At 51.3% G+C, this 23,486-nt stretch overlaps 1 protein-coding gene across 7 annotated transcripts in view; it reads right to left on the bottom strand.

Moving 5' to 3' along the window:
• Positions 1 to 3,573: 3,573 nt before the first annotated feature.
• Positions 3,574 to 23,486, bottom strand: part of LOC146398983 (uncharacterized) — a 97,465-nt gene continuing 77,552 nt past the window's right edge. For 6 of the 7 annotated variants that reach the window (XM_084980948.1, XM_084980947.1, XM_084980945.1 and 3 more), the window contains 11 exons: positions 21,877 to 21,927; positions 21,470 to 21,517; positions 19,687 to 19,907; positions 18,938 to 18,962; positions 15,840 to 15,890; positions 15,433 to 15,480; positions 13,650 to 13,870; positions 12,901 to 12,925; positions 9,803 to 9,853; positions 9,396 to 9,443; positions 3,574 to 4,281 (listed from right to left, as the gene is read on the bottom strand). In XM_084980948.1, coding sequence (XP_084837074.1) covers positions 4,262 to 4,281; positions 9,396 to 9,443; positions 9,803 to 9,853; positions 12,901 to 12,925; positions 13,650 to 13,870; positions 15,433 to 15,480; positions 15,840 to 15,890; positions 18,938 to 18,962; positions 19,687 to 19,907; positions 21,470 to 21,517; positions 21,877 to 21,927 — 809 coding nt within the window. In that variant the 3' untranslated portion in view covers positions 3,574 to 4,261. Of the gene's footprint in view, positions 4,282 to 9,395; positions 9,444 to 9,566; positions 9,854 to 12,900; positions 12,926 to 13,649; positions 13,871 to 15,432; positions 15,481 to 15,839; positions 15,891 to 18,937; positions 18,963 to 19,686; positions 19,908 to 21,469; positions 21,518 to 21,876; positions 21,928 to 23,486 lie in introns of those variants that run through there. The other variant, XM_084980949.1, reaches the window with a different exon arrangement.

The raw sequence follows: 23,486 nt of genomic DNA, 5'->3' as shown, positions 1-23,486 counted from the left end.
AGGCCTGTCCCTGCTGCCTGTAGATGGTGCAAGAGGCACCACACAGCACTCAGCCCCCTGATGCTCTTAGGCCACACAAGAGGTGCCTGACCACTGGCAGCCTGCAGAAGAAGTGCCCAGTCTCCCTTCGAGGAGCAAGAGGCTTCTCACCGCCTGCTGGGAACCTGCACAGAGCCACCTGGTCCTCTGAGCCTGGGGCATGGGCAGCTCTGGTGCCTGGAGCTTCCTTTGGGTCCACCCATGCCCCTCCCTTCCCCAGCAATGGTGCCTGGCCTCTCGTGTGGGTTGGCCCTTCTCCTGGATTCCCTCTGCCCTGGCATTCCTCTCCTCAGCCTGTGCTGCACAGCTGCTTAGCCCCTCAGGCTGTCCCCACATGCCAGCCTCAGTCCTCTCCCCAGGACTCCCCTCTGGAGCCAGAGTCTCAGCACCCAGCCCCTGTCTGCGCATCTCTGGCTGGGGTGTCCCGGCCAGTGGTTCAGATGCAGCTCTCACTCTGCTTTGCCTTCCTCAGTCCAGCTGCTGTGCTTTTCGTGGTGACTTTGAGATTCCTCCATCTCAGCTTATCTCCCTGTCAGTTAGCTGCCTTCCCAGGAGGTGGGATCCTTTTCTCCTTCAGAGCTCCCTCTCAGGAATGCTAGTCCCGCCCTGATTCCTTTACCCTCTCTTTTTGTCTTTGGTTCTTCCCAGTTCTCTCAAGAGTTGCCCTTTTTGGAGGTTTAGGTTCCTCTGCCAGCAGGCAGTGGATGTTCTGTGCGAGTCATTGTACGTGCAGATGTGTTTTTCTGATGTGTTTGTGGGAGAGGGTGAGCGTGTCCTCTTATGCTTCTGCTGTCTTGCTCCAACACTGGATCCTTAACCCTCTGTGATGGAACGTGCCTCCCAGGGGTCCCAAGGCGCCACCGATCCCTTTGCACCCCAGTGTGAACTCCTTGTTCTTTTGGATGCAGTGGTGAATAGGGTTGTTTTCGTTCTTTTCCTGATGGTTCAGTATGAATGTTTAGAAATGCAGTGCCAGGAGTTCCCATCGTGTTTCAGCAGAAATGAATCTGACTAGCACCCATGAGGACAAAGGTTTGATCCCTGGCTTCACTCAGTGGGTTAAGGACCCCATGTTGCCATGAGCTGTGGTGTCAGTCACAGACTCGGCTCGGATCCTGCATTGCTGTGGCTCTGGTGTAGGCTGGCAGCTACAGCTCCAATTAGACCCCTAACTTGGGAACCTCCACATGCCAAGGATACTGCCCTAAAAAGACACACACAAAAAAAGGCAAGGCTCACAGATTTCAGCGAGTGGGGTGGTTTCGAGTGGGGAGAGAGCCCTGGCAGACCTTGAGATAGGCTTATCCCCACCTGCAGTGCTTCTCAGTGTACTGAGAGGGAGAGGGTTAAGGAAGTCATGCTGGCAAATGCCCCAAGGCCAGTGGGGACAGGGGGTCTGTATTAGGAAACAGTAGGAAAAGTGGAGCATTGGTCTCAGAGCACATGGCCACCAGATGGTGCCAGACACCAGCAGAGTCCCTCTGCAGCTCCCTGGCTGTGCCTTCAGGCTCAGAGATGGGGTTGGAGACAGGTGGGTTGAACCTCATGGAAGTGCCCAGGGCCTTGCACCTGGGTACATGCAGCCTCTGATACTCTGGCCCTCTTTGCCTCAACTCAGAGAGGGGACATAGTTCCCCTTTCACACCTGTGGTTCCATTCCTGTCTGGTTGGGCAGCCCAGTGCCTAGAGAGTTGGACAGGCTATCAGGGGGCTCTGAGGGCCCTTTGATGACTTGGAGGCAGCATTCTTGGTCCAGATGTACCTGGCTTGAATCCTGGAGGTGCAGCTTCCTAGAATCAGGCTGGCATGGAATTTGGCTTCTGGTCATGAGCACAGTGTGTCCACGTGGTGGTATTTTGGGGGCAGGCTGTGCTCATCCCTGTGCCCTTTCTCTCCAGAGAGCTCCACACTCGCCTTCTTCCTTCTCCGTCTGAGCCTCTTCCTCCTCTGTGGCACCCTCGTTAGAAGGAAGCTACCTGAATCCAGGTCATGTGGATACAAGCTGGGTGGTCCTTGATTTGTCTGGATCTCAGGTCTGAAGGGTGCTGATGACTCAAAGCCTGCTCACTTGATTTAAAAAGAGGGGTTGCTGATTTCAGGGCATAGGGTGGTGTCGGGTTGGGTGAGAGGCCCAGCCAACTTTGCAACTGGTATTCATTTTGGGGCACTGAGAGGAGCAGGTAACTCACGCTGGCAGGTGCCCAAGGCCAGTGCAGACCAAGGTTCTGCTGTGGGAGGCGGAGGGAACTCTGCACGTCCAGTCTCTGTTGATCTTGGAGCCTGGGGGTCTATCACTGTACTTCGCACCTTATTGGAGTTTCCTTTCCCTTTGGCCAACAGCTCTTCTTTTAGCTCTCAGCCATGCTTCCTGGCTTGACCTGACTGCATTAGAGCAGTCCATGCTAGGAGTATCCTGCTGATAGCTGTCTGGTTCCCAGAACATGAAAGGCAGGTGTCTTGGTTCCCTTCTTGGGGCTCTTCAAGCAGCATGGTTGGGAGCACATCTTTTTGGATGGACTGCATCCCCTTCAGATGCTGGGTGAGTGTCTGTGGAAATCTGGGGGAGAACCTGACCTGATCGGCCCAGCAGGGACCCCAGGAGCTGCAGGCCCCTCAACCCCTCTGCCAACTTCAGAATGGCTTCCCCAGGGGAGATGCTTCACCAGGACGAAAAACACCTTGAGATAGCTCAGACTTGTGACAGCTTTGGTCACTAGGGGTGACTTGAGCCCGATGCTAAAGCCACTATGTCAACTGCCTCTCTTCCCTCTCTTTCTCTCTGAATTTTTGGTGTCTTTCTCTCACTCTTGTTTCCACTTTCTCCCCATTTTATGCTCAGCCCTCTCTCTCTCTCCCTGTCTGTCTTCCTTTTGGTCTCTGTCTCCTCTGTTTTTGTTGCTGGTGGACGGTGGAAAAAGCCTCCTCTTTTTGTGGTCGCCCAGTAGAAGCACTGGAGCATGGGGGTAGGTGGGGTTGGGGCCGGGATGTGCATTACAACCTGGGGAAGTGTGCAAAGTCTGTTCCCAGGGGTGAACCCAGTTTGGCCATCCCACGTCCTATCTGAATGACCAGGACTCAGCTTCCCACTAGGAGCATCTTTAGACACGGAAAGCCAGGAAGCCCAGGAGAGCCCGAGGGGTTTGAGAAGCCAAGGCAAAGACAGCTGGTCTTTCCCTCTCTTTCTTTGTTGTTTCAGGTGCAACCCTGATCATGCAGAACCCAGAGTCCTACAAGGCAGGGAGAGCAGAGCACGACGATGCGTGGACAATGGAAAGGTGTGACAACGCATTCTGGGGAGGGGAAAAGTGTTAACCTTGGGATTCACTCTCAGATTTTGGAATAGAGAAAATACTCTTGCCACCCAATTCTGCAGCACCACATCTTCCTTCTGTGGACAAAGAAATGTTTCTCTTGGCCTTTGCCGAAAAATCTGCACGTTCATGCCTTCTCTCATGTTTCCTATCTCTGCCTTCCATACTTGGGTATGCCATTCTTTATCCTCCCAAGGGATCCATTAACACAAAACACACTTGCTTTGCAATCAAAGTGTACTTTATTAAAATTACTTTTACAGTTTTTATCTGTGTCTCATTCGGTGTCACTCTACATGTTTTAAAAATACCAACTCCAGGCATGGGATATAAAGAAACATGTCAGAGACATGAGGAGGGAAAAGGTGAGATATGGATGTTCCAGCAGCCAGGATCTGGGCATGCAAGGCTCGGCCAACCATGTCATCCTGAAAGAGGGAGCGTGACAGAGTTCCCATGGTCAAAGGTACAAACCGACATGAGGCCACAGAATCCTTGGAAAGAAACTGGCTTGAGGGCAGTTGGTCAGGACTAAATCCACAGTCCCCTTCTTCAGTCAGGACTGATGCGGGTGACAGGACAGGGGGTGGACACTAGGGTGACTGCCTGACTCCAGTGCATTAAGTTCTACCTCTGCTTAAGGGGGCTTTCCTATACCTGTGTTTATTTTATCGAAAACTAGTTTTAAAAAAAGCAAATGGATAGGTAACAATTATTTAATACACAATCTTACATTCTACCAAAATCTTATATACCAAGTAGTAAACATGTATCAGAACTTAATACTAAATCTAGACAATAAAGAACTAAGCTTATACTAAAGTTGGCTCGTAATAGATGAAGAGTGAGGTCAATCTTGTATCCTGGTCAAGATGGAAACTTTTGGACTCTTCCAGTCCCAGGCTGAGGCTTCAAGGTGTCCCAGAGGAGTCTGCAACACAAACACAGGGATGCCATCACCGAGGAGGTGCAGAGTCAGATGGAAGGAGGGCTCCCCTGGGTGGATGTGTGGGTCCGTCAGGCTCCTCAGGGCCTGGAACTCCCCAGGGCTCAGATCCCCGTGGCACTGCCGTCTATGCTGTGCTTAGCTGAGGAGGTTTTCTGTTAGCAAAGAGGGAATACAATTGTCCTCCAGGAGCGAGTTCCCTGTGCATTGGGCTGGGCAGCCTTCAAGGGACTGATCCCTGCACAGTGAAACAGATGCAGCGGAAAGGGGAGGCTCCAGGAGACAAGGATGTAGTCCCTCCCAGTGGGGCTCTGGGAGGAGCAGGACATCTGATAACCCAAGGGAAGGGGTAACCAGCCCCTGCAGCCCATGCTTTATACCACTAACCATGAGACCTGCGTGGCAGAAATGGACAGAGGCCTGAAGACCTCCTTTTACCCTGAGAATGCTTTCTACCTCCTGGCCATTCTCGCTTGTGCTTTTCAAGGGGGGGGGGGGAAGAAGTGGAGAAATCAGTCTTCCTGTATTCAGACTATACTACAAAGCTACAGTCATTCAACTCTATGATCCTGGCGAAAAAGCAGCAACACTGATCAGTCAGAAAGCCCAGAAATAAACCCAAGCACCAAGGGTCAACTGCTCTATGGCAAAGGAGGCAAGAACATACACTGGAGGAAAGACATTGTCTTCCATCAGTAGTGCTGGGAAAACCGGACAGGTACCTGTCAAAAGTGCAGTGAGAACATTCACTAACACCATACACAGAAATAAACTCCAAATGGCTGGGCGACCTCCATGTAAGGCCAGATACTAGAAAACCCCTAGAGAACAACAGGCAGAATGCTCTTGGACATAAATCGCATCAAGATCTTGTTTGATATGCCTCCTAGAATAATGACAATAAAAACACAACTAAATCAGTAGGAACTAATTAAGCTCAAAAGCGTTTGCACAGCAAAGGAGACCTTTTTTTAAAAAAGAAAAACTCCACAGAATGGGAGAGAATATTTGTTTTTTTTTTTTATTTTCCCACTGTACAGCAAGGGGGTCAGGTTATCCTTACATATATACATTGCAATTACAGTTTTTCCCCCACCCTTTCTTCTGTTGCAACATGAGTATCTAGACATAGTTCTCAATGCTATTCAGCAGGATCTCCTTGTAAATCTATTCTAGGAGAGAATATTTGTACATGATTCACCCACCAATGGCTTTACCTTCAAAATAGAGAAACAACACATACAACTCATCCACCACCACAAAAACCAAACAACTCAATGCAAAAAGAGCCGGAAGACCTAAAGAGACATTTCTCCAGATGAGGCTTAGGGATGGCCAATAGGCACATGAAGAGATGCTCAACCTTGCCTGGTACGAGGGGACTACACATCAAAACTGCAGCGAGGGACCACCCCACACCTGTTAGAATGGCCGTCATTAAGTTGATAGATAACAAATGCTGGAGGGGGTGTGGAGAAAGGGGAACCCTCCTACACTGTTGGTGGCAGTGGAAATCAGTGTGACCACTCTGGAAAAGAGTATGGGGGTTCCTCAGAAAACTCACTACAGTACTACCCTATATGATCCAGCAATCCCACACCTGGGCATCTACCCAGACAAAACTTTCACTCAAAAAGACACATGCTCCTGTGGAGTTCCCATCGTGGCTCAGTGGTTAACGAATCCAACTAGGAAACATGAGGTTGCGGGTTCAATCCCTGGCCTTGCTCAGTGGGTTAAGGATCCGGCGTTGCCATGAGCTGTGGTGTAGTTTGCAGACACAGCTCGGATCCTGCATTGCTGTGGCTGTGGTGTAGGCCAGCAGCTCCAGCTCCGATTTGACCCCTAGCCTGGGAACCTCCATATTCCACGGGAGCGGCCCAAGAAATGGTAAAAACACAAAAAAATGAAAAACAAAAAAAAACCCAAACCCCCCTCAAAAAACACATGCCCCTGTATGTTCATGGCACAATTCACAAGAGCCAAGGCATGGAAGCAATCTAAATGTCCACCAACAGATGGATGGATGAAGACGATGGGGTACACATATACAATGTCGTACCACTCAGCTGTGTACAAGAAAGAAACAATGCCACTGGCAGCAACAGCGATGCCACTAAAGTTATCATGGTATGTGGCACAAGTCAGAAAGACAATGACAAATACCACATGACATCACTTCCATGCAGAAGCCAAGATAGGGCACAAAGGAACATATCTCCAGAACAGAAACAGACTCACAGATCTAGAGGACAGACGTGTGGGGAGCCAAGGGGGAGGGGAGAGGAAGTGGGATGGACTGGGAATTTGGGGTTGGTCGATGCAAACGCTTACATTTAGGATGGATAAGCAATGAGGCCCTACGCTGTAGCACAGGGAACTGTATTCAGTCTCTTTGGAGAGAACACAATGGAACATAAGAAGAGAAAAATAATGTATAAATAGGTGTGACTGGGTCCCTTTGCTGTACAGCAGAAATAGGTACAAAAATACCTCACTTCTTCAAAAAATACTTCATGTATATATAGGAGTCACACTCAGCCATAAGAAAGAATGAAGCCATGCAATTTGCAGCAACATGGACAGACCTAGAGATTATCATACTACGTGAAGTAAGTTAGACAAAGATGAAAGTTCTAACACTTCTATGCTGAATCTGAAACATGACTACAATCCAGCTTTTTTACAAAACTGAAACAACGCACAGACATGGGAAGCAAACTTCCATTAGCAAAGGGGAAAGGGAAAGGAAGGGAAGGGATCAATTGGGAGTGTGAGATTAATAGAGAAGCAACAAGGATTCACTGTGTAGCACATGGAACTCTATGCAATATCTTCTCATAACCTGTAAAGAAAAAGAATTTGAAGCTGTACACCTGAAACTAACACAATACAGTAAATAATCTATAGCAAAAGAAATTCAATAAATATTTTTCAGTATTAAGAGTTTCAAAAAATCATGAAGATGTGGTAGTAGAAATATAAATTTATCTTTTTATTCTATTGCTGCATGAAAAGTATATAGAAGAAAGGTATTCTCTTTTTCTTTTTTCAGCCACACCTGCAGCATATGGACGTTCATGGGCTAGGGGTCAGGGACAAGCTGCCTCTGCAGGCCTAAAACAGATGCCACAAGGTGGGATTTGAATCGCCTTTGCAATGTATGCCACAGCTTGCAGCAATGCCAGATTCTTCAACTGACTGAGCGAGGCCAGGGATTGAACCTGCATCTTCATGGACACCATGTCGTGTTTTTAACCCACTGAGCCACAGCAGGAACTCTGAGAAGACAATGCTTTTGAAAGTGTACTAAAACAAGTTACATTCATGTTATTAGATGACACAGTGAAAAGTCACTGAAAGGAATACAACAAATTTGAATCCTAGCCTTTCACTTTTCCCAAGAGAAGACAGAACTGAATTGCCTCAGGGGTTGCTGCATTTGAACTTGTCATCTATGTCAAAGAATTTACAGAAGTTCCAACCTCAGTTTGAGAATGGGTGGCATGGGATGGCCCAGGCCATCCCTGGGCCTTACAGAGACTGAGGGAAGACCCAGACCCTGGAAATTCCCACTCAGGTTGGGATCCTGCCATGTCTTCTGTGTGATGCCAGGAGCACTAAGCATCCACAAGGATGCAGGGCTGGGCCAGGTGAGCCACTCTTCGTACATGAGCACTGAGGGATAGATGCCTTCATCTTGATTGTTTTCTGGAGCCCCGACATGAGGGAGGCCTTAGAGAGGCTGACACAAACTCAGAGGGAAAGGACCCTGTGTCACTTCTCTCAGGCTGAGATTGGTTCAGTACAGACCCGATGTGAATGCTCACCACCTGCCTCCATTTGGCCTGAGCCTCGGGGACCTGGGAGGGAGGAGACCAGGGCCAGGCTAGGAAGGGACACAGGGTCAACATGACTGGGATTTGGGGATCAGGGGATAGCAGTCTGATGGGAAGAGGGGGATCCAACAGGAGCTGTGACCACCTGGTCCTGCTGCCAGAGGCTCTGTCTGGGACATGGTCAATCCCAGGAGATGAGGTCACAGGGCCAGGAGAGAAAGGGTCTGAAGCAAGGCCAGCAGCTCCTTCACACAGTCCCCCAAATTCCTGCTGGCCAGGGGTGGTCTCTTTGGGCAGCTGGACATGGACCTCTCCCAGAGGGGAGGAGAGTCATGACAGCAGCCTGGGGTCAGCTGTGCAGGTGGACAGGACTCAAGGGTACTGGATCCTATGCAGCAACCCCAGATGACTTCTCCTTTATTTTATTTTATACTATTTTTGTCTTTTTCGTTATTCTAGGGCAACTCTGACAGGATATGGAGGTTCCCAGGCTAGGGACAAAATGGGAGCTGCAGCTGCCAGTCGAAACCACAGCCACGAAATACAGGATGCAAGCTGTATCTGCGACAAACACCATAGCTCACAAAAATGCTGGATATTTAAGACACCGAGTGAGGCAAGGGATCGAACCCGCAATCTCATGGTTCCTAGTTGGATTCCTTAACCACTGGAACTCCAAGTATGCCTCCTTTAACTCATCCAACTCTGCGAACATCCCTTCCCTCAGGACACACCGTGAGGACACAATAGGACAGGGAGGCCAGAAATCCCAAACATGCAGAGCCAGAGAGCTGCCTTCTCACCCACCACCTGACACTCACTCGACCAACTTGGTCTCCAGGGTCAAGGTGCCACCACTTCAGGTGCCACCACTTCAGGTCCCTCAAGGCCAATAAAGGAAACCAAGTCAACAGCTCTTGTGCACTGGGCCCTCACGGTGCCAATCACAAAGCAAACTTGCACAACGGGCAGAGACCAAAGCAGGAAGGAGCAGCTTTGGGAGGGAAAATCGATTCTCCCTCTCAAAGAAAAGGAGAGAGGAATACAAACACAGCACAACAAAGACCAGGGACCCAAGTCTTCTTCGTGGTATCCATTTCACAGGGGAAAACACCACAGCAGAGTGCCACTCATTAGGCCACCCACCCACCCACCCGCCAAGTCCTATCCCCCACTTCCTCCCTCTCCCGGCAGCAGGCGGAACCCAGGTGCTCCCAGGAACCCTCTCCCACTGGATCCCAGCTGCGTGCTCTTCCCTACCTGCAGCCTCCTCATCCTGGCGGCTGCTCAGGCTCTCCACCACTGAGTCTGTAGAAACACACCATCAGGGGAATCAAGGAGTTAGAAAGAGTGGCCCTCCCGTTTCTCCGGCTTCCCTGAGGTGACTACGGGTACAGAGCATCACCCTGGTTTTTCCTCCAGGTGCCCAGACCTTCCCTCTGCTCCATGGACTGAGACCCTTCCACACAAGGTGAGCACAGATGCCAACATTCAGGCATCTCATATCTGCTCCCTCTCCTTATTAAAGTAGGCGGTGAACATCTTTACATCAATTTCTTTCTGTTTTTAAGTTTCAGACTCACCTGCCCCACACTCCAAGCAGCAGGCGTCACCCAAGTGTCCCGGGATCCCTCTCCCATTGGCTCCTACCTGAGAGCTGTTCTTACCTGTATCACTTTCATCATGGTTGCTGTCACTCAGACTCTCCATGAAACATACTGCAGAGACACAGACATAAGGAATCAAGGTGTTAGAGCCTGTCCCCCACACGTATCCCCTACTTAGGGTTGTTTGCGGCCACACAGCACCACCCTGGCTTGTCCTCCGTGTGCTCAGAACTTCCCTCTGCTCTACGGCCTCAGAAGCTTCCATAAAACATTGGCCACAGTGGCAAACCTTCAGAGATCGTGGGCTGCTGAGGGATGGAGCCTTACACATCTCCCTTCTACGAGTCCATCTGGAGGCCTCAGCTCCAGGGTGACACACCTGAAATTCCAGCTGCATGGACACACTTGTGTGGTGGCCCCTGGGAGTGAACCATAGGCTGCTTTATTCTGTTCACTGCAAGAGGCAGACCTAACTACTGACTGAACTCAATTAAGCAGAAATGGCTCCTTCTGGCCAGTGGCTGGCACACTGTGGACAGCAGCTCTACAGAAGCACTGAGGAGAAAGGGACCACTGCCCGTGAGGTTCACCTCCAAAACATATATAAAGAAAACTCATACACCTCCACAACAACAACAGCAAAGAAACCACCCAGGAGTTCCCGTCAGGGCACAGCGGAAACGAATCCGACTAGGAACCACGAGCTTGCGGGGTTGATCCCTGGCCTCGCTGAGGGGGTTAAGGATCCAGCGTTGCCGAGAGCTCTGGTGTCGGTCGCAGATACGGGTGGAGAAAAGGCTCCCCCGCCCCAGCATTGCCGATGCGAACGTACACTGGTACAACCACTATGGAAGACACCATGGAGGGTCCTGCGAAAACTGAACACAGCAGGGCATGCGACCTAGCAAGCCAAGCACCCTGGGAAATATCAGGACAAATGTATCCAGGAAAAAGACATATGCCCCTCTATGTTTATGGCAGCACTGTTCACAACAGCCAAGACAGGGAAGCCACCTCATGTCCACAGACAGATGAATGGCTCATGACGATGTGGTCCACATAGATGATGGAATTCACGACTCAGCCAGAAAATCGAAGAAGAAACCAATGCCACTCAAAACAATAGGGATGGATCGGGAGATTCTCGTGCAAAGTGAAGTACGTGACAAAGAGAAAGACGGATACCACCTGATCTCACTTAGAGGTGGAATCTAAAGCACGGCACAAAGGAACCTGTCCACAGAACCCACGGATGCAGAGAACAGACTTGTGGTTGTGAAGGGCACGGACTGGGAGTTTGGGGGCAGTTGACGCCAACTACGGCATTGAGAATGGAGAGACAACAAGGTCCTCCTGTTGCAGCACACGGAGAACGAGATCCAATCTCCTGTAATCGACCTGATCTCAGACGGCAATAATATCAAAAAAGGAACATACGTTAATGGACACACACGACTGGGGAACGTTGCTCCACAGCAGAGAGTGAAACAACACTGTACCTCCATTAAAATAGAAACAAACAGAAAGGACAGTGTCTAACAATCCACTGAATGGAAAGACAACCTACAGAAGAGGATATTTGTAAATCTTGTATTTGAAACAGGGGCTCATATTTGGAATATATGGGAAACAACTACAAATCAATTGAATCAAAAGGCAAATACCTCAGTTGTAGATGAGTGGAAGCCTGGGAGAGACCCACCGTCCAAGAAGACCACAGAGAGCAGCACACAGAGGGCATGTTTCCCAAAGTCGCCTATCACAATGGAAAGGCAAAGCAAAGGCACCACGAGGTATCACCTCCCACCTGGTAGGACACGGAGTGTTTTCAAACCTGAACAGATGTTTGGGAAGATGTGACTGCCTGGGACTTCTGGACACTGTAGCAGGGAATGTCAACGGGGCCAGCCAGGACGGGAAACACCACGGCAGGACCCTGCAATCCCACTGCTGCATGGACATGTAAAGGAAGATCCATCAGTGTCGGGTAAAGAGACCTGCCATCCCAGGATCACGGCAGCGCCATACACAAGAGCCCAACAGAAACAGAGCCCCAGTGTCCACGGGCACACAGACTGAGAAAGACAACGGGGTGGATACAGACCATAGCAAGGTATTCCGTTGTCACAGAAGAAGGAAACCCTACCCATTGCAGCAATGCACAGAGAACTCCAGGACATTATTGACTGATTCACTTTTGGGCTTGAGGGCTGCCCCCGCAGCAGATGGAAATTCCCAGGCGAGGCGGCAAATCAGAGCTGTGGCCACCGGCCGACACCACAGCCACAGCCAAGCTGGATACCAGCCGCGTCTGGGACCTCTGCCGCAGCTCACCGCAATGCGGGATTCTTCACCCACTGGGCAAGGCCAAGGGTCGAACCCGTGTCCTCACAGGTACTGGTCAGGTTCATGAGCTCTGAGCCTCAACAGGAACTCGCTGGAGGACATCACTTCAAGTGAAGCCAGTCAGACACAGAAGGACAAAGACTCTCTGATGTCATGCACATGAGGTGTCTGAAAGACCACTCCTGAGCAGAGGCTGGAAGGGTGGCTGCCCCGAGTGGGCAGGAGGTGCGGGGGGAGCACAGCGTTCACAACACTCCTCGGGACACTTACAACCTCAAGAGGCTCGAGTTCATGGCACATGTTTGAAACAACAGCATGAAAGTCTGCACCAAGCAGAGGGGGAAGAAAAGAGGAAACGAAAGACCAACAGAGGAAGGAAAGCCTTTTCCCCAAACCTTGCTCCCAGCGGGTGCAGGGAGAATGAGGGAATGGACAGTTAGCCTGCGGTCATCATGAGACTGTTCAACGAGAAACTGGACAGCTATGTGGTGCTAAGGCACAAGTGACTCCCCACAAAACACACCCACTCACACTGGTTCACAATCACACCAACAGGCCCTCACACGCACACCCCCCAATGTTCCCGGACACCTACCCCCACCATACAAAGAGCCTCCTTTCCTCCAGGGACCCGAGGACTTGGGATGGCCCTTTTGTGGGAAGTCAGTCTCTTTCACCCCATCCTTCACCCCCTTTCCCAGGAGGAACCCAGAATCAGGGTGTCTCTGCAACCAAAGGGGCAGGAAAGCACCCCCCGCCCTTCCTCAACACCTGGACTTCTCCTCAGCAGAGCCGGGTTCCAGAATACTTACGGCTTTCATCGTCCATCCCGTCCACCTGTGATGAGAGAAAAGAAAACACTGTGAGTGTCACAGCATCCTCTGCACTGTGGCCACAGGTCTTCCTGTGGTTGCGGACCGCAGGCACACAGACAGAAGGCAGAGTTGAGTCTGTTTCCCCAAAAGAAGACAGCAAAGACACCTGTGGAAAAGGCACCAGCTTTTCATGGAAGACCTCCCAAGTCCACGTTCATTTAAAAAACATTCAGGCTTCTTTGGAGTTCCCGTCGTGGCGCAGTGGTTAACGAATCCGACCAGGAACCATGAGGTTGCGGGTTCGATCCCTGGCCTTGCTCAGTGGGTTAAGGATCCGGCATTGCCGTGAGCTGAGGTGTAGGTTGCAGACGTTGCTCGGATCCCGCGTTGCTGTGGCTCTGGCGCAGGCCGGTGGCTACAGCTCTGGTTTGACCCTGAGCCTGGGAACCTCCATATGCCACAGGAGTGGCCCTAGAAAAGGCAAAAAGACAACAAAACAAAACATTCAGGCTTCTTCAAAGACAAATGCTCCCTATGTACACTTGGGAACTGATGTGGTCCCTTTTGCCAATGCCCCTTGGAAGGAGTTATTGGTTGGTACCAAACTTTGACTCAACATTCCTCCACAGAGGAATGTGCATATATCCTCTATAATGGACTTGCTCAGATTTCCTTTTCTGAAGTAGGCACATCCAAGAAGAAAGGAGGCACCTTTTTAAATCTCCGATCAAGAAAGGTGAGCTTACCTTGGGGGCAAGCTGGTCTTCCTGCTCAACCAGGTCGCTGGCTGGGGACTCCTCGTCATTTTCAAGGGATGGGCCTGCCTCCTCCTCTGCCTCGTCAATGCAGGCAGCCTCCTCCTGCACCTTCTCAGTTCCCGGCCCCACCTCCTCCTCATTTGCCCCAGCCAGGGCCTCTTCCTCCGTCTTCTCACTCCCGCCGGCCTCCACAACATCATCGAGGGTTGCTAGGGGGACACACAGTCACTGTCAGCAAGGCGGTGGTGCTGCTCGGGAGGTACTCTGGGCACCTCACCTGACTGGACATGGGCTGAGAGTCAAGGGGTGGGGGTGGGATGAAGCACGGATGGAGCTTCTCTTGGCCCATCCTCCCGGGTAAACGTTTTGAAGGACGGCAGAGAGCACCTTGAAAGACCTGAGAAAGGGAGCCTCTGCCTCTCTTGCTAAAGGGAACCTCTCCGTGGCATATTCTCCATCTGAGAAATGGCCAACACGAGCATGCAGGCTCTGCTGCCATGACAGAGTCTCGTGAATCCTCCTGCCCATTTTCCTCTCCAGCCACATTCCTCCATCTTCTGAAATGGCAGGAGATCATTTCAGCTTCCCTACTCTTCCCACAGGGTGCTCCTGTGTTCACACGCCATCCTCTGGGATGTTTCGCCTCTTTTCTTTTCTTAGATACATAATGCTTCTCTTTGGAATACTTTGGCAATAGGAAACTCACGGGGAGAGCAGGCCTTCCCAATGCTATGTACTTTGCACCACTGTCCATAACAACTTTTCTCATCATAACTCATAGGACCTCTGCACCCATTCAGGAATGACTCCCCCTTCAGCCCTGCTGCCAGGTCTTGGCCATTTCTACTTTCCATCTCTGACACTCTGCCGAGTCTGGTTACCGCCTATATGTTGAGTTGCACGATATTTCCTTCTCTGTGCTGCCTGATTTCTCTATTTTTTTTTCTATTGATACTTGTTGCTTTTTAGGGCCACACACATGCCATACGGAGGTTCCCAGGCTAGGGGTCTAATAGGAGCCGTAGCTGCCATTTTATGTCAGAGCCACAGCAAGGCAGGATCCCAGCTGCATCTGCCACCTACACCACAGCTCACGGCATTACTGGATCCTTAACTCATTGAGTGAGGCCAGCGATCGAACCCGCAATCTCATGGTTCCTAGTTGGATTCCTTAACCACTGGAACTCCAAGTATGCCTCCTTTAACTCATCCAACTCTGCGAACATCCCTTCCCTCAGGACACACCGTGAGGACACAATAGGACAGGGAGGCCAGAAATCCCAAACATGCAGAGCCAGAGAGCTGCCTTCTCACCCACCACCTGACACTCACTCGACCAACTTGGTCTCCAGGGTCAAGGTGCCACCACTTCAGGTGCCACCACTTCAGGTCCCTCAAGGCCAATAAAGGAAACCAAGTCAACAGCTCTTGTGCACTGGGCCCTCACGGTGCCAATCACAAAGCAAACTTGCACAACGGGCAGAGACCAAAGCAGGAAGGAGCAGCTTTGGGAGGGAAAATCGATTCTCCCTCTCAAAGAAAAGGAGAGAGGAATACAAACACAGCACAACAAAGACCAGGGACCCAAGTCTTCTTCGTGGTATCCATTTCACAGGGGAAAACACCACAGCAGAGTGCCACTCATTAGGCCACCCACCCACCCACCCGCCAAGTCCTATCCCCCACTTCCTCCCTCTCCCGGCAGCAGGCGGAACCCAGGTGCTCCCAGGAACCCTCTCCCACTGGATCCCAGCTGCGTGCTCTTCCCTACCTGCAGCCTCCTCATCCTGGCGGCTGCTCAGGCTCTCCACCACTGAGTCTGTAGAAACACACCATCAGGGGAATCAAGGAGTTAGAAAGAGTGGCCCTCCCGTTTCTCCGGCTTCCCTGAGGTGACTACGGGTACAGAGCATCACCCTGGTTTTTCCTCCAGGTGCCCAGACCTTCCCTCTGCTCCATGGACTGAGACCCTTCCACACAAGGTGAGCACAGATGCCAACATTCAGGCATCTCATATCTGCTCCCTCTCCTTATTAAAGTAGGCGGTGAACATCTTTACATCAATTTCTTTCTGTTTTTAAGTTTCAGACTCACCTGCCCCACACTCCAAGCAGCAGGCGTCACCCAAGTGTCCCGGGATCCCTCTCCCATTGGCTCCTACCTGAGAGCTGTTCTTACCTGTATCACTTTCATCATGGTTGCTGTCACTCAGACTCTCCATGAAACATACTGCAGAGACACAGACATAAGGAATCAAGGTGTTAGAGCCTGTCCCCCACACGTATCCCCTACTTAGGGTTGTTTGCGGCCACACAGCACCACCCTGGCTTGTCCTCCGTGTGCTCAGAACTTCCCTCTGCTCTACGGCCTCAGAAGCTTCCATAAAACATTGGCCACAGTGGCAAACCTTCAGAGATCGTGGGCTGCTGAGGGATGGAGCCTTACACATCTCCCTTCTACGAGTCCATCTGGAGGCCTCAGCTCCAGGGTGACACACCTGAAATTCCAGCTGCATGGACACACTTGTGTGGTGGCCCCTGGGAGTGAACCATAGGCTGCTTTATTCTGTTCACTGCAAGAGGCAGACCTAACTACTGACTGAACTCAATTAAGCAGAAATGGCTCCTTCTGGCCAGTGGCTGGCACACTGTGGACAGCAGCTCTACAGAAGCACTGAGGAGAAAGGGACCACTGCCCGTGAGGTTCACCTCCAAAACATATATAAAGAAAACTCATACACCTCCACAACAACAACAGCAAAGAAACCACCCAGGAGTTCCCGTCAGGGCACAGCGGAAACAAATCCGACTAGGAACCACGAGCTTGCGGGGTTGATCCCTGGCCTCGCTGAGGGGGTTAAGGATCCAGCGTTGCCGAGAGCTCTGGTGTCGGTCGCAGATACGGGTGGAGAAAAGGCTCCCCCGCCCCAGCATTGCCGATGCGAACGTACACTGGTACAACCACTATGGAAGACACCATGGAGGGTCCTGCGAAAACTGAACACAGCAGGGCATGCGACCTAGCAAGCCGAGCACCCTGGGAAATATCAGGACAAATGTATCCAGGAAAAAGACATATGCCCCTCTATGTTTATGGCAGCACTGTTCACAACAGCCAAGACAGGGAAGCCACCTCATGTCCACAGACAGATGAATGGCTCATGACGATGTGGTCCACATAGATGATGGAATTCACGACTCGGCCAGAAAATCGAAGAAGAAACCAATGCCACTCAAAACAATAGGGATGGATCGGGAGATTCTCGTGCAAAGTGAAGTACGTGACAAAGAGAAAGACGGATACCACCTGATCTCACTTAGAGGTGGAATCTAAAGCACGGCACAAAGGAACCTGTCCACAGAACCCACGGATGCAGAGAACAGACTTGTGGTTGTGAAGGGCACGGACTGGGAGTTTGGGGGCAGTTGATGCCAACTACGGCATTGAGAATGGAGAGACAACAAGGTCCTCCTGTTGCAGCACACGGAGAACGAGATCCAATCTCCTGTAATCGACCTGATCTCAGACGGCAATAATATCAAAAAAGGAACATACGTTAATGGACACACACGACTGGGGAACGTTGCTCCACAGCAGAGAGTGAAACAACACTGTACCTCCATTAAAATAGAAACAAACAGAAAGGACAGTGTCTAACAATCCACTGAATGGAAAGACAACCTACAGAAGAGGATATTTGTAAATCTTGTATTTGAAACAGGGGCTCATATTTGGAATATATGGGAAACAACTACAAATCAATTGAATCAAAAGGCAAATACCTCAGTTGTAGATGAGTGGAAGCCTGGGAGAGACCCACCGTCCAAGAAGACCACAGAGAGCAGCACACAGAGGGCAAGTTTCCCAAAGTCGCCTATCACAATGGAAAGGCAAAGCAAAGGCACCACGAGGTATCACCTCCCACCTGGTAGGACACGGAGTGTTTTCAAACCTGAACAGATGTTTGGGAAGATGTGACTGCCTGGGACTTCTGGACACTGTAGCAGGGAATGTCAACGGGGCCAGCCAGGACGGGAAACACCACGGCAGGACCCTGCAATCCCACTGCTGCATGGACATGTAAAGGAAGATCCATCAGTGTCGGGTAAAGAGACCTGCCATCCCAGGATCACGGCAGCGCCATACACAAGAGCCCAACAGAAACAGAGCCCCAGTGTCCACGGGCACACAGACTGAGAAAGACAACGGGGTGGATACAGACCATAGCAAGGTATTCCGTTGTCACAGAAGAAGGAAACCCTACCCATTGCAGCAATGCACAGAGAACTCCAGGACATTATTGACTGATTCACTTTTGGGCTTGAGGGCTGCCCCCGCAGCAGATGGAAATTCCCAGGCGAGGCGGCAAATCAGAGCTGTGGCCACCGGCCGACACCACAGCCACAGCCAAGCTGGATACCAGCCGCGTCTGGGACCTCTGCCGCAGCTCACCGCAATGCGGGATTCTTCACCCACTGAGCAAGGCCAAGGGTCGAACCCGTGTCCTCACAGGTACTGGTCAGGTTCATGAGCTCTGAGCCTCAACAGGAACTCGCTGGAGGACATCACTTCAAGTGAAGCCAGTCAGACACAGAAGGACAAAGACTCTCTGATGTCATGCACATGAGGTGTCTGAAAGACCACTCCTGAGCAGAGGCTGGAAGGGTGGCTGCCCCGAGTGGGCAGGAGGTGCGGGGGGAGCACAGCGTTCACAACACTCCTCGGGACACTTACAACCTCAAGAGGCTCGAGTTCATGGCACATGTTTGAAACAACAGCATGAAAGTCTGCACCAAGCAGAGGGGGAAGAAAAGAGGAAACGAAAGACCAACAGAGGAAGGAAAGCCTTTTCCCCAAACCTTGCTCCCAGCGGGTGCAGGGAGAATGAGGGAATGGACAGTTAGCCTGCGGTCATCATGAGACTGTTCAACGAGAAACTGGACAGCTATGTGGTGCTAAGGCACAAGTGACTCCCCACAAAACACACCCACTCACACTGGTTCACAATCACACCAACAGGCCCTCACACGCACACCCCCCAATGTTCCCGGACACCTACCCCCACCATACAAAGAGCCTCCTTTCCTCCAGGGACCCGAGGACTTGGGATGGCCCTTTTGTGGGAAGTCAGTCTCTTTCACCCCATCCTTCACCCCCTTTCCCAGGAGGAACCCAGAATCAGGGTGTCTCTGCAACCAAAGGGGCAGGAAAGCACCCCCCGCCCTTCCTCAACACCTGGACTTCTCCTCAGCAGAGCCGGGTTCCAGAATACTTACGGCTTTCATCGTCCATCCCGTCCACCTGTGATGAGAGAAAAGAAAACACTGTGAGTGTCACAGCATCCTCTGCACTGTGGCCACAGGTCTTCCTGTGGTTGCGGACCGCAGGCACACAGACAGAAGGCAGAGTTGAGTCTGTTTCCCCAAAAGAAGACAGCAAAGACACCTGTGGAAAAGGCACCAGCTTTTCATGGAAGACCTCCCAAGTCCACGTTCATTTAAAAAACATTCAGGCTTCTTTGGAGTTCCCGTCGTGGCACAGTGGTTAACGAATCCGACCAGGAACCATGAGGTTGCGGGTTCGATCCCTGGCCTTGCTCAGTGGGTTAAGGATCCGGCATTGCCGTGAGCTGAGGTGTAGGTTGCAGACGTTGCTCGGATCCCGCGTTGCTGTGGCTCTGGCGCAGGCCGGTGGCTACAGCTCTGGTTTGACCCTGAGCCTGGGAACCTCCATATGCCACAGGAGTGGCCCTAGAAAAGGCAAAAAGACAACAAAACAAAACATTCAGGCTTCTTCAAAGACAAATGCTCCCTATGTACACTTGGGAACTGATGTGGTCCCTTTTGCCAATGCCCCTTGGAAGGAGTTATTGGTTGGTACCAAACTTTGACTCAACATTCCTCCACAGAGGAATGTGCATATATCCTCTATAATGGACTTGCTCAGATTTCCTTTTCTGAAGTAGGCACATCCAAGAAGAAAGGAGGCACCTTTTTAAATCTCCGATCAAGAAAGGTGAGCTTACCTTGGGGGCAAGCTGGTCTTCCTGCTCAACCAGGTCGCTGGCTGGGGACTCCTCGTCATTTTCAAGGGATGGGCCTGCCTCCTCCTCTGCCTCGTCAATGCAGGCAGCCTCCTCCTGCACCTTCTCAGTTCCCGGCCCCACCTCCTCCTCATTTGCCCCAGCCAGGGCCTCTTCCTCCGTCTTCTCACTCCCGCCGGCCTCCACAACATCATCGAGGGTTGCTAGGGGGACACACAGTCACTGTCAGCAAGGCGGTGGTGCTGCTCGGGAGGTACTCTGGGCACCTCACCTGACTGGACATGGGCTGGGAGTCAAGGGGTGGGGGTGGGATGAAGCACGGATGGAGCTTCTCTTGGCCCATCCTCCCGGGTAAACGTTTTGAAGGACGGCAGAGAGCACCTTGAAAGACCTGAGAAAGGGAGCCTCTGCCTCTCTTGCTAAAGGGAACCTCTCCGTGGCATATTCTCCATCTGAGAAATGGCCAACACGAGCATGCAGGCTCTGCTGCCATGACAGAGTCTCGTGAATCCTCCTGCCCATTTTCCTCTCCAGCCACATTCCTCCATCTTCTGAAATGGCAGGAGATCATTTCAGCTTCCCTACTCTTCCCACAGGGTGCTCCTGTGTTCACACGCCATCCTCTGGGATGTTTCGCCTCTTTTCTTTTCTTAGATACATAATGCTTCTCTTTGGAATACTTTGGCAATAGGAAACTCACGGGGAGAGCAGGCCTTCCCAATGCTATGTACTTTGCACCACTGTCCATAACAACTTTTCTCATCATAACTCATAGGACCTCTGCACCCATTCAGGAATGACTCCCCCTTCAGCCCTGCTGCCAGGTCTTGGCCATTTCTACTTTCCATCTCTGACACTCTGCCGAGTCTGGTTACCGCCTATATGTTGAGTTGCACGATATTTCCTTCTCTGTGCTGCCTGATTTCTCTATTTTTTTTTTCTATTGATACTTGTTGCTTTTTAGGCCACACACATGCCATATGGAGGTTCCCAGGCTAGGGGTCTAATAGGAGCCGTAGCTGCCATTTTATGTCAGAGCCACAGCAAGGCAGGATCCCAGCTGCATCTGCCACCTACACCACAGCTCACGGCATTACTGGATCCTTAACTCACTGAGTGAGGCCAGCGATCGAACCCGCAATCTCATGGTTCCTAGTTGGATTCCTTAACCACTGGAACTCCAAGTATGCCTCCTTTAACTCATCCAACTCTGCGAACATCCCTTCCCTCAGGACACACCGTGAGGACACAATAGGACAGGGAGGCCAGAAATCCCAAACATGCAGAGCCAGAGAGCTGCCTTCTCACCCACCACCTGACACTCACTCGACCAACTTGGTCTCCAGGGTCAAGGTGCCACCACTTCAGGTGCCACCACTTCAGGTCCCTCAAGGCCAATAAAGGAAACCAAGTCAACAGCTCTTGTGCACTGGGCCCTCACGGTGCCAATCACAAAGCAAACTTGCACAACGGGCAGAGACCAAAGCAGGAAGGAGCAGCTTTGGGAGGGAAAATCGATTCTCCCTCTCAAAGAAAAGGAGAGAGGAATACAAACACAGCACAACAAAGACCAGGGACCCAAGTCTTCTTCGTGGTATCCATTTCACAGGGGAAAACACCACAGCAGAGTGCCACTCATTAGGCCACCCACCCACCCACCCGCCAAGTCCTATCCCCCACTTCCTCCCTCTCCCGGCAGCAGGCGGAACCCAGGTGCTCCCAGGAACCCTCTCCCACTGGATCCCAGCTGCGTGCTCTTCCCTACCTGCAGCCTCCTCATCCTGGCGGCTGCTCAGGCTCTCCACCACTGAGTCTGTAGAAACACACCATCAGGGGAATCAAGGAGTTAGAAAGAGTGGCCCTCCCGTTTCTCCGGCTTCCCTGAGGTGACTACGGGTACAGAGCATCACCCTGGTTTTTCCTCCAGGTGCCCAGACCTTCCCTCTGCTCCATGGACTGAGACCCTTCCACACAAGGTGAGCACAGATGCCAACATTCAGGCATCTCATATCTGCTCCCTCTCCTTATTAAAGTAGGCGGTGAACATCTTTACATCAATTTCTTTCTGTTTTTAAGTTTCAGACTCACCTGCCCCACACTCCAAGCAGCAGGCGTCACCCAAGTGTCCCGGGATCCCTCTCCCATTGGCTCCTACCTGAGAGCTGTTCTTACCTGTATCACTTTCATCATGGTTGCTGTCACTCAGACTCTCCATGAAACATACTGCAGAGACACAGACATAAGGAATCAAGGTGTTAGAGCCTGTCCCCCACACGTATCCCCTACTTAGGGTTGTTTGCGGCCACACAGCACCACCCTGGCTTGTCCTCCGTGTGCTCAGAACTTCCCTCTGCTCTACGGCCTCAGAAGCTTCCATAAAACATTGGCCACAGTGGCAAACCTTCAGAGATCGTGGGCTGCTGAGGGATGGAGCCTTACACATCTCCCTTCTACGAGTCCATCTGGAGGCCTCAGCTCCAGGGTGACACACCTGAAATTCCAGCTGCATGGACACACTTGTGTGGTGGCCCCTGGGAGTGAACCATAGGCTGCTTTATTCTGTTCACTGCAAGAGGCAGACCTAACTACTGACTGAACTCAATTAAGCAGAAATGGCTCCTTCTGGCCAGTGGCTGGCACACTGTGGACAGCAGCTCTACAGAAGCACTGAGGAGAAAGGGACCACTGCCCGTGAGGTTCACCTCCAAAACATATATAAAGAAAACTCATACACCTCCACAACAACAACAGCAAAGAAACCACCCAGGAGTTCCCGTCAGGGCACAGCGGAAACGAATCCGACTAGGAACCACGAGCTTGCGGGGTTGATCCCTGGCCTCGCTGAGGGGGTTAAGGATCCAGCGTTGCCGAGAGCTCTGGTGTCGGTCGCAGATACGGGTGGAGAAAAGGCTCCCCCGCCCCAGCATTGCCGATGCGAACGTACACTGGTACAACCACTATGGAAGACACCATGGAGGGTCCTGCGAAAACTGAACACAGCAGGGCATGCGACCTAGCAAGCCAAGCACCCTGGGAAATATCAGGACAAATGTATCCAGGAAAAAGACATATGCCCCTCTATGTTTATGGCAGCACTGTTCACAACAGCCAAGACAGGGAAGCCACCTCATGTCCACAGACAGATGAATGGCTCATGACGATGTGGTCCACATAGATGATGGAATTCACGACTCAGCCAGAAAATCGAAGAAGAAACCAATGCCACTCAAAACAATAGGGATGGATCGGGAGATTCTCGTGCAAAGTGAAGTACGTGACAAAGAGAAAGACGGATACCACCTGATCTCACTTAGAGGTGGAATCTAAAGCACGGCACAAAGGAACCTGTCCACAGAACCCACGGATGCAGAGAACAGACTTGTGGTTGTGAAGGGCACGGACTGGGAGTTTGGGGGCAGTTGATGCCAACTACGGCATTGAGAATGGAGAGACAACAAGGTCCTCCTGTTGCAGCACACGGAGAACGAGATCCAATCTCCTGTAATCGACCTGATCTCAGACGGCAATAATATCAAAAAAGGAACATACGTTAATGGACACACACGACTGGGGAACGTTGCTCCACAGCAGAGAGTGAAACAACACTGTACCTCCATTAAAATAGAAACAAACAGAAAGGACAGTGTCTAACAATCCACTGAATGGAAAGACAACCTACAGAAGAGGATATTTGTAAATCTTGTATTTGAAACAGGGGCTCATATTTGGAATATATGGGAAACAACTACAAATCAATTGAATCAAAAGGCAAATACCTCAGT

Source organism: Sus scrofa, chromosome 10 (genome assembly GCF_054392235.1).
Source record: "Sus scrofa isolate SSC_HxYL_T2T_F1_AM1 chromosome 10, Sscrofa_HxYL_maternal_Yorkshire_Landrace_v2.0, whole genome shotgun sequence".
Lineage (NCBI taxonomy): Eukaryota > Metazoa > Chordata > Mammalia > Artiodactyla > Suidae > Sus > Sus scrofa.
Note: the sequence above shows the minus strand (reverse complement) of the source record. Positions and strands in the feature narration are given on the sequence as shown.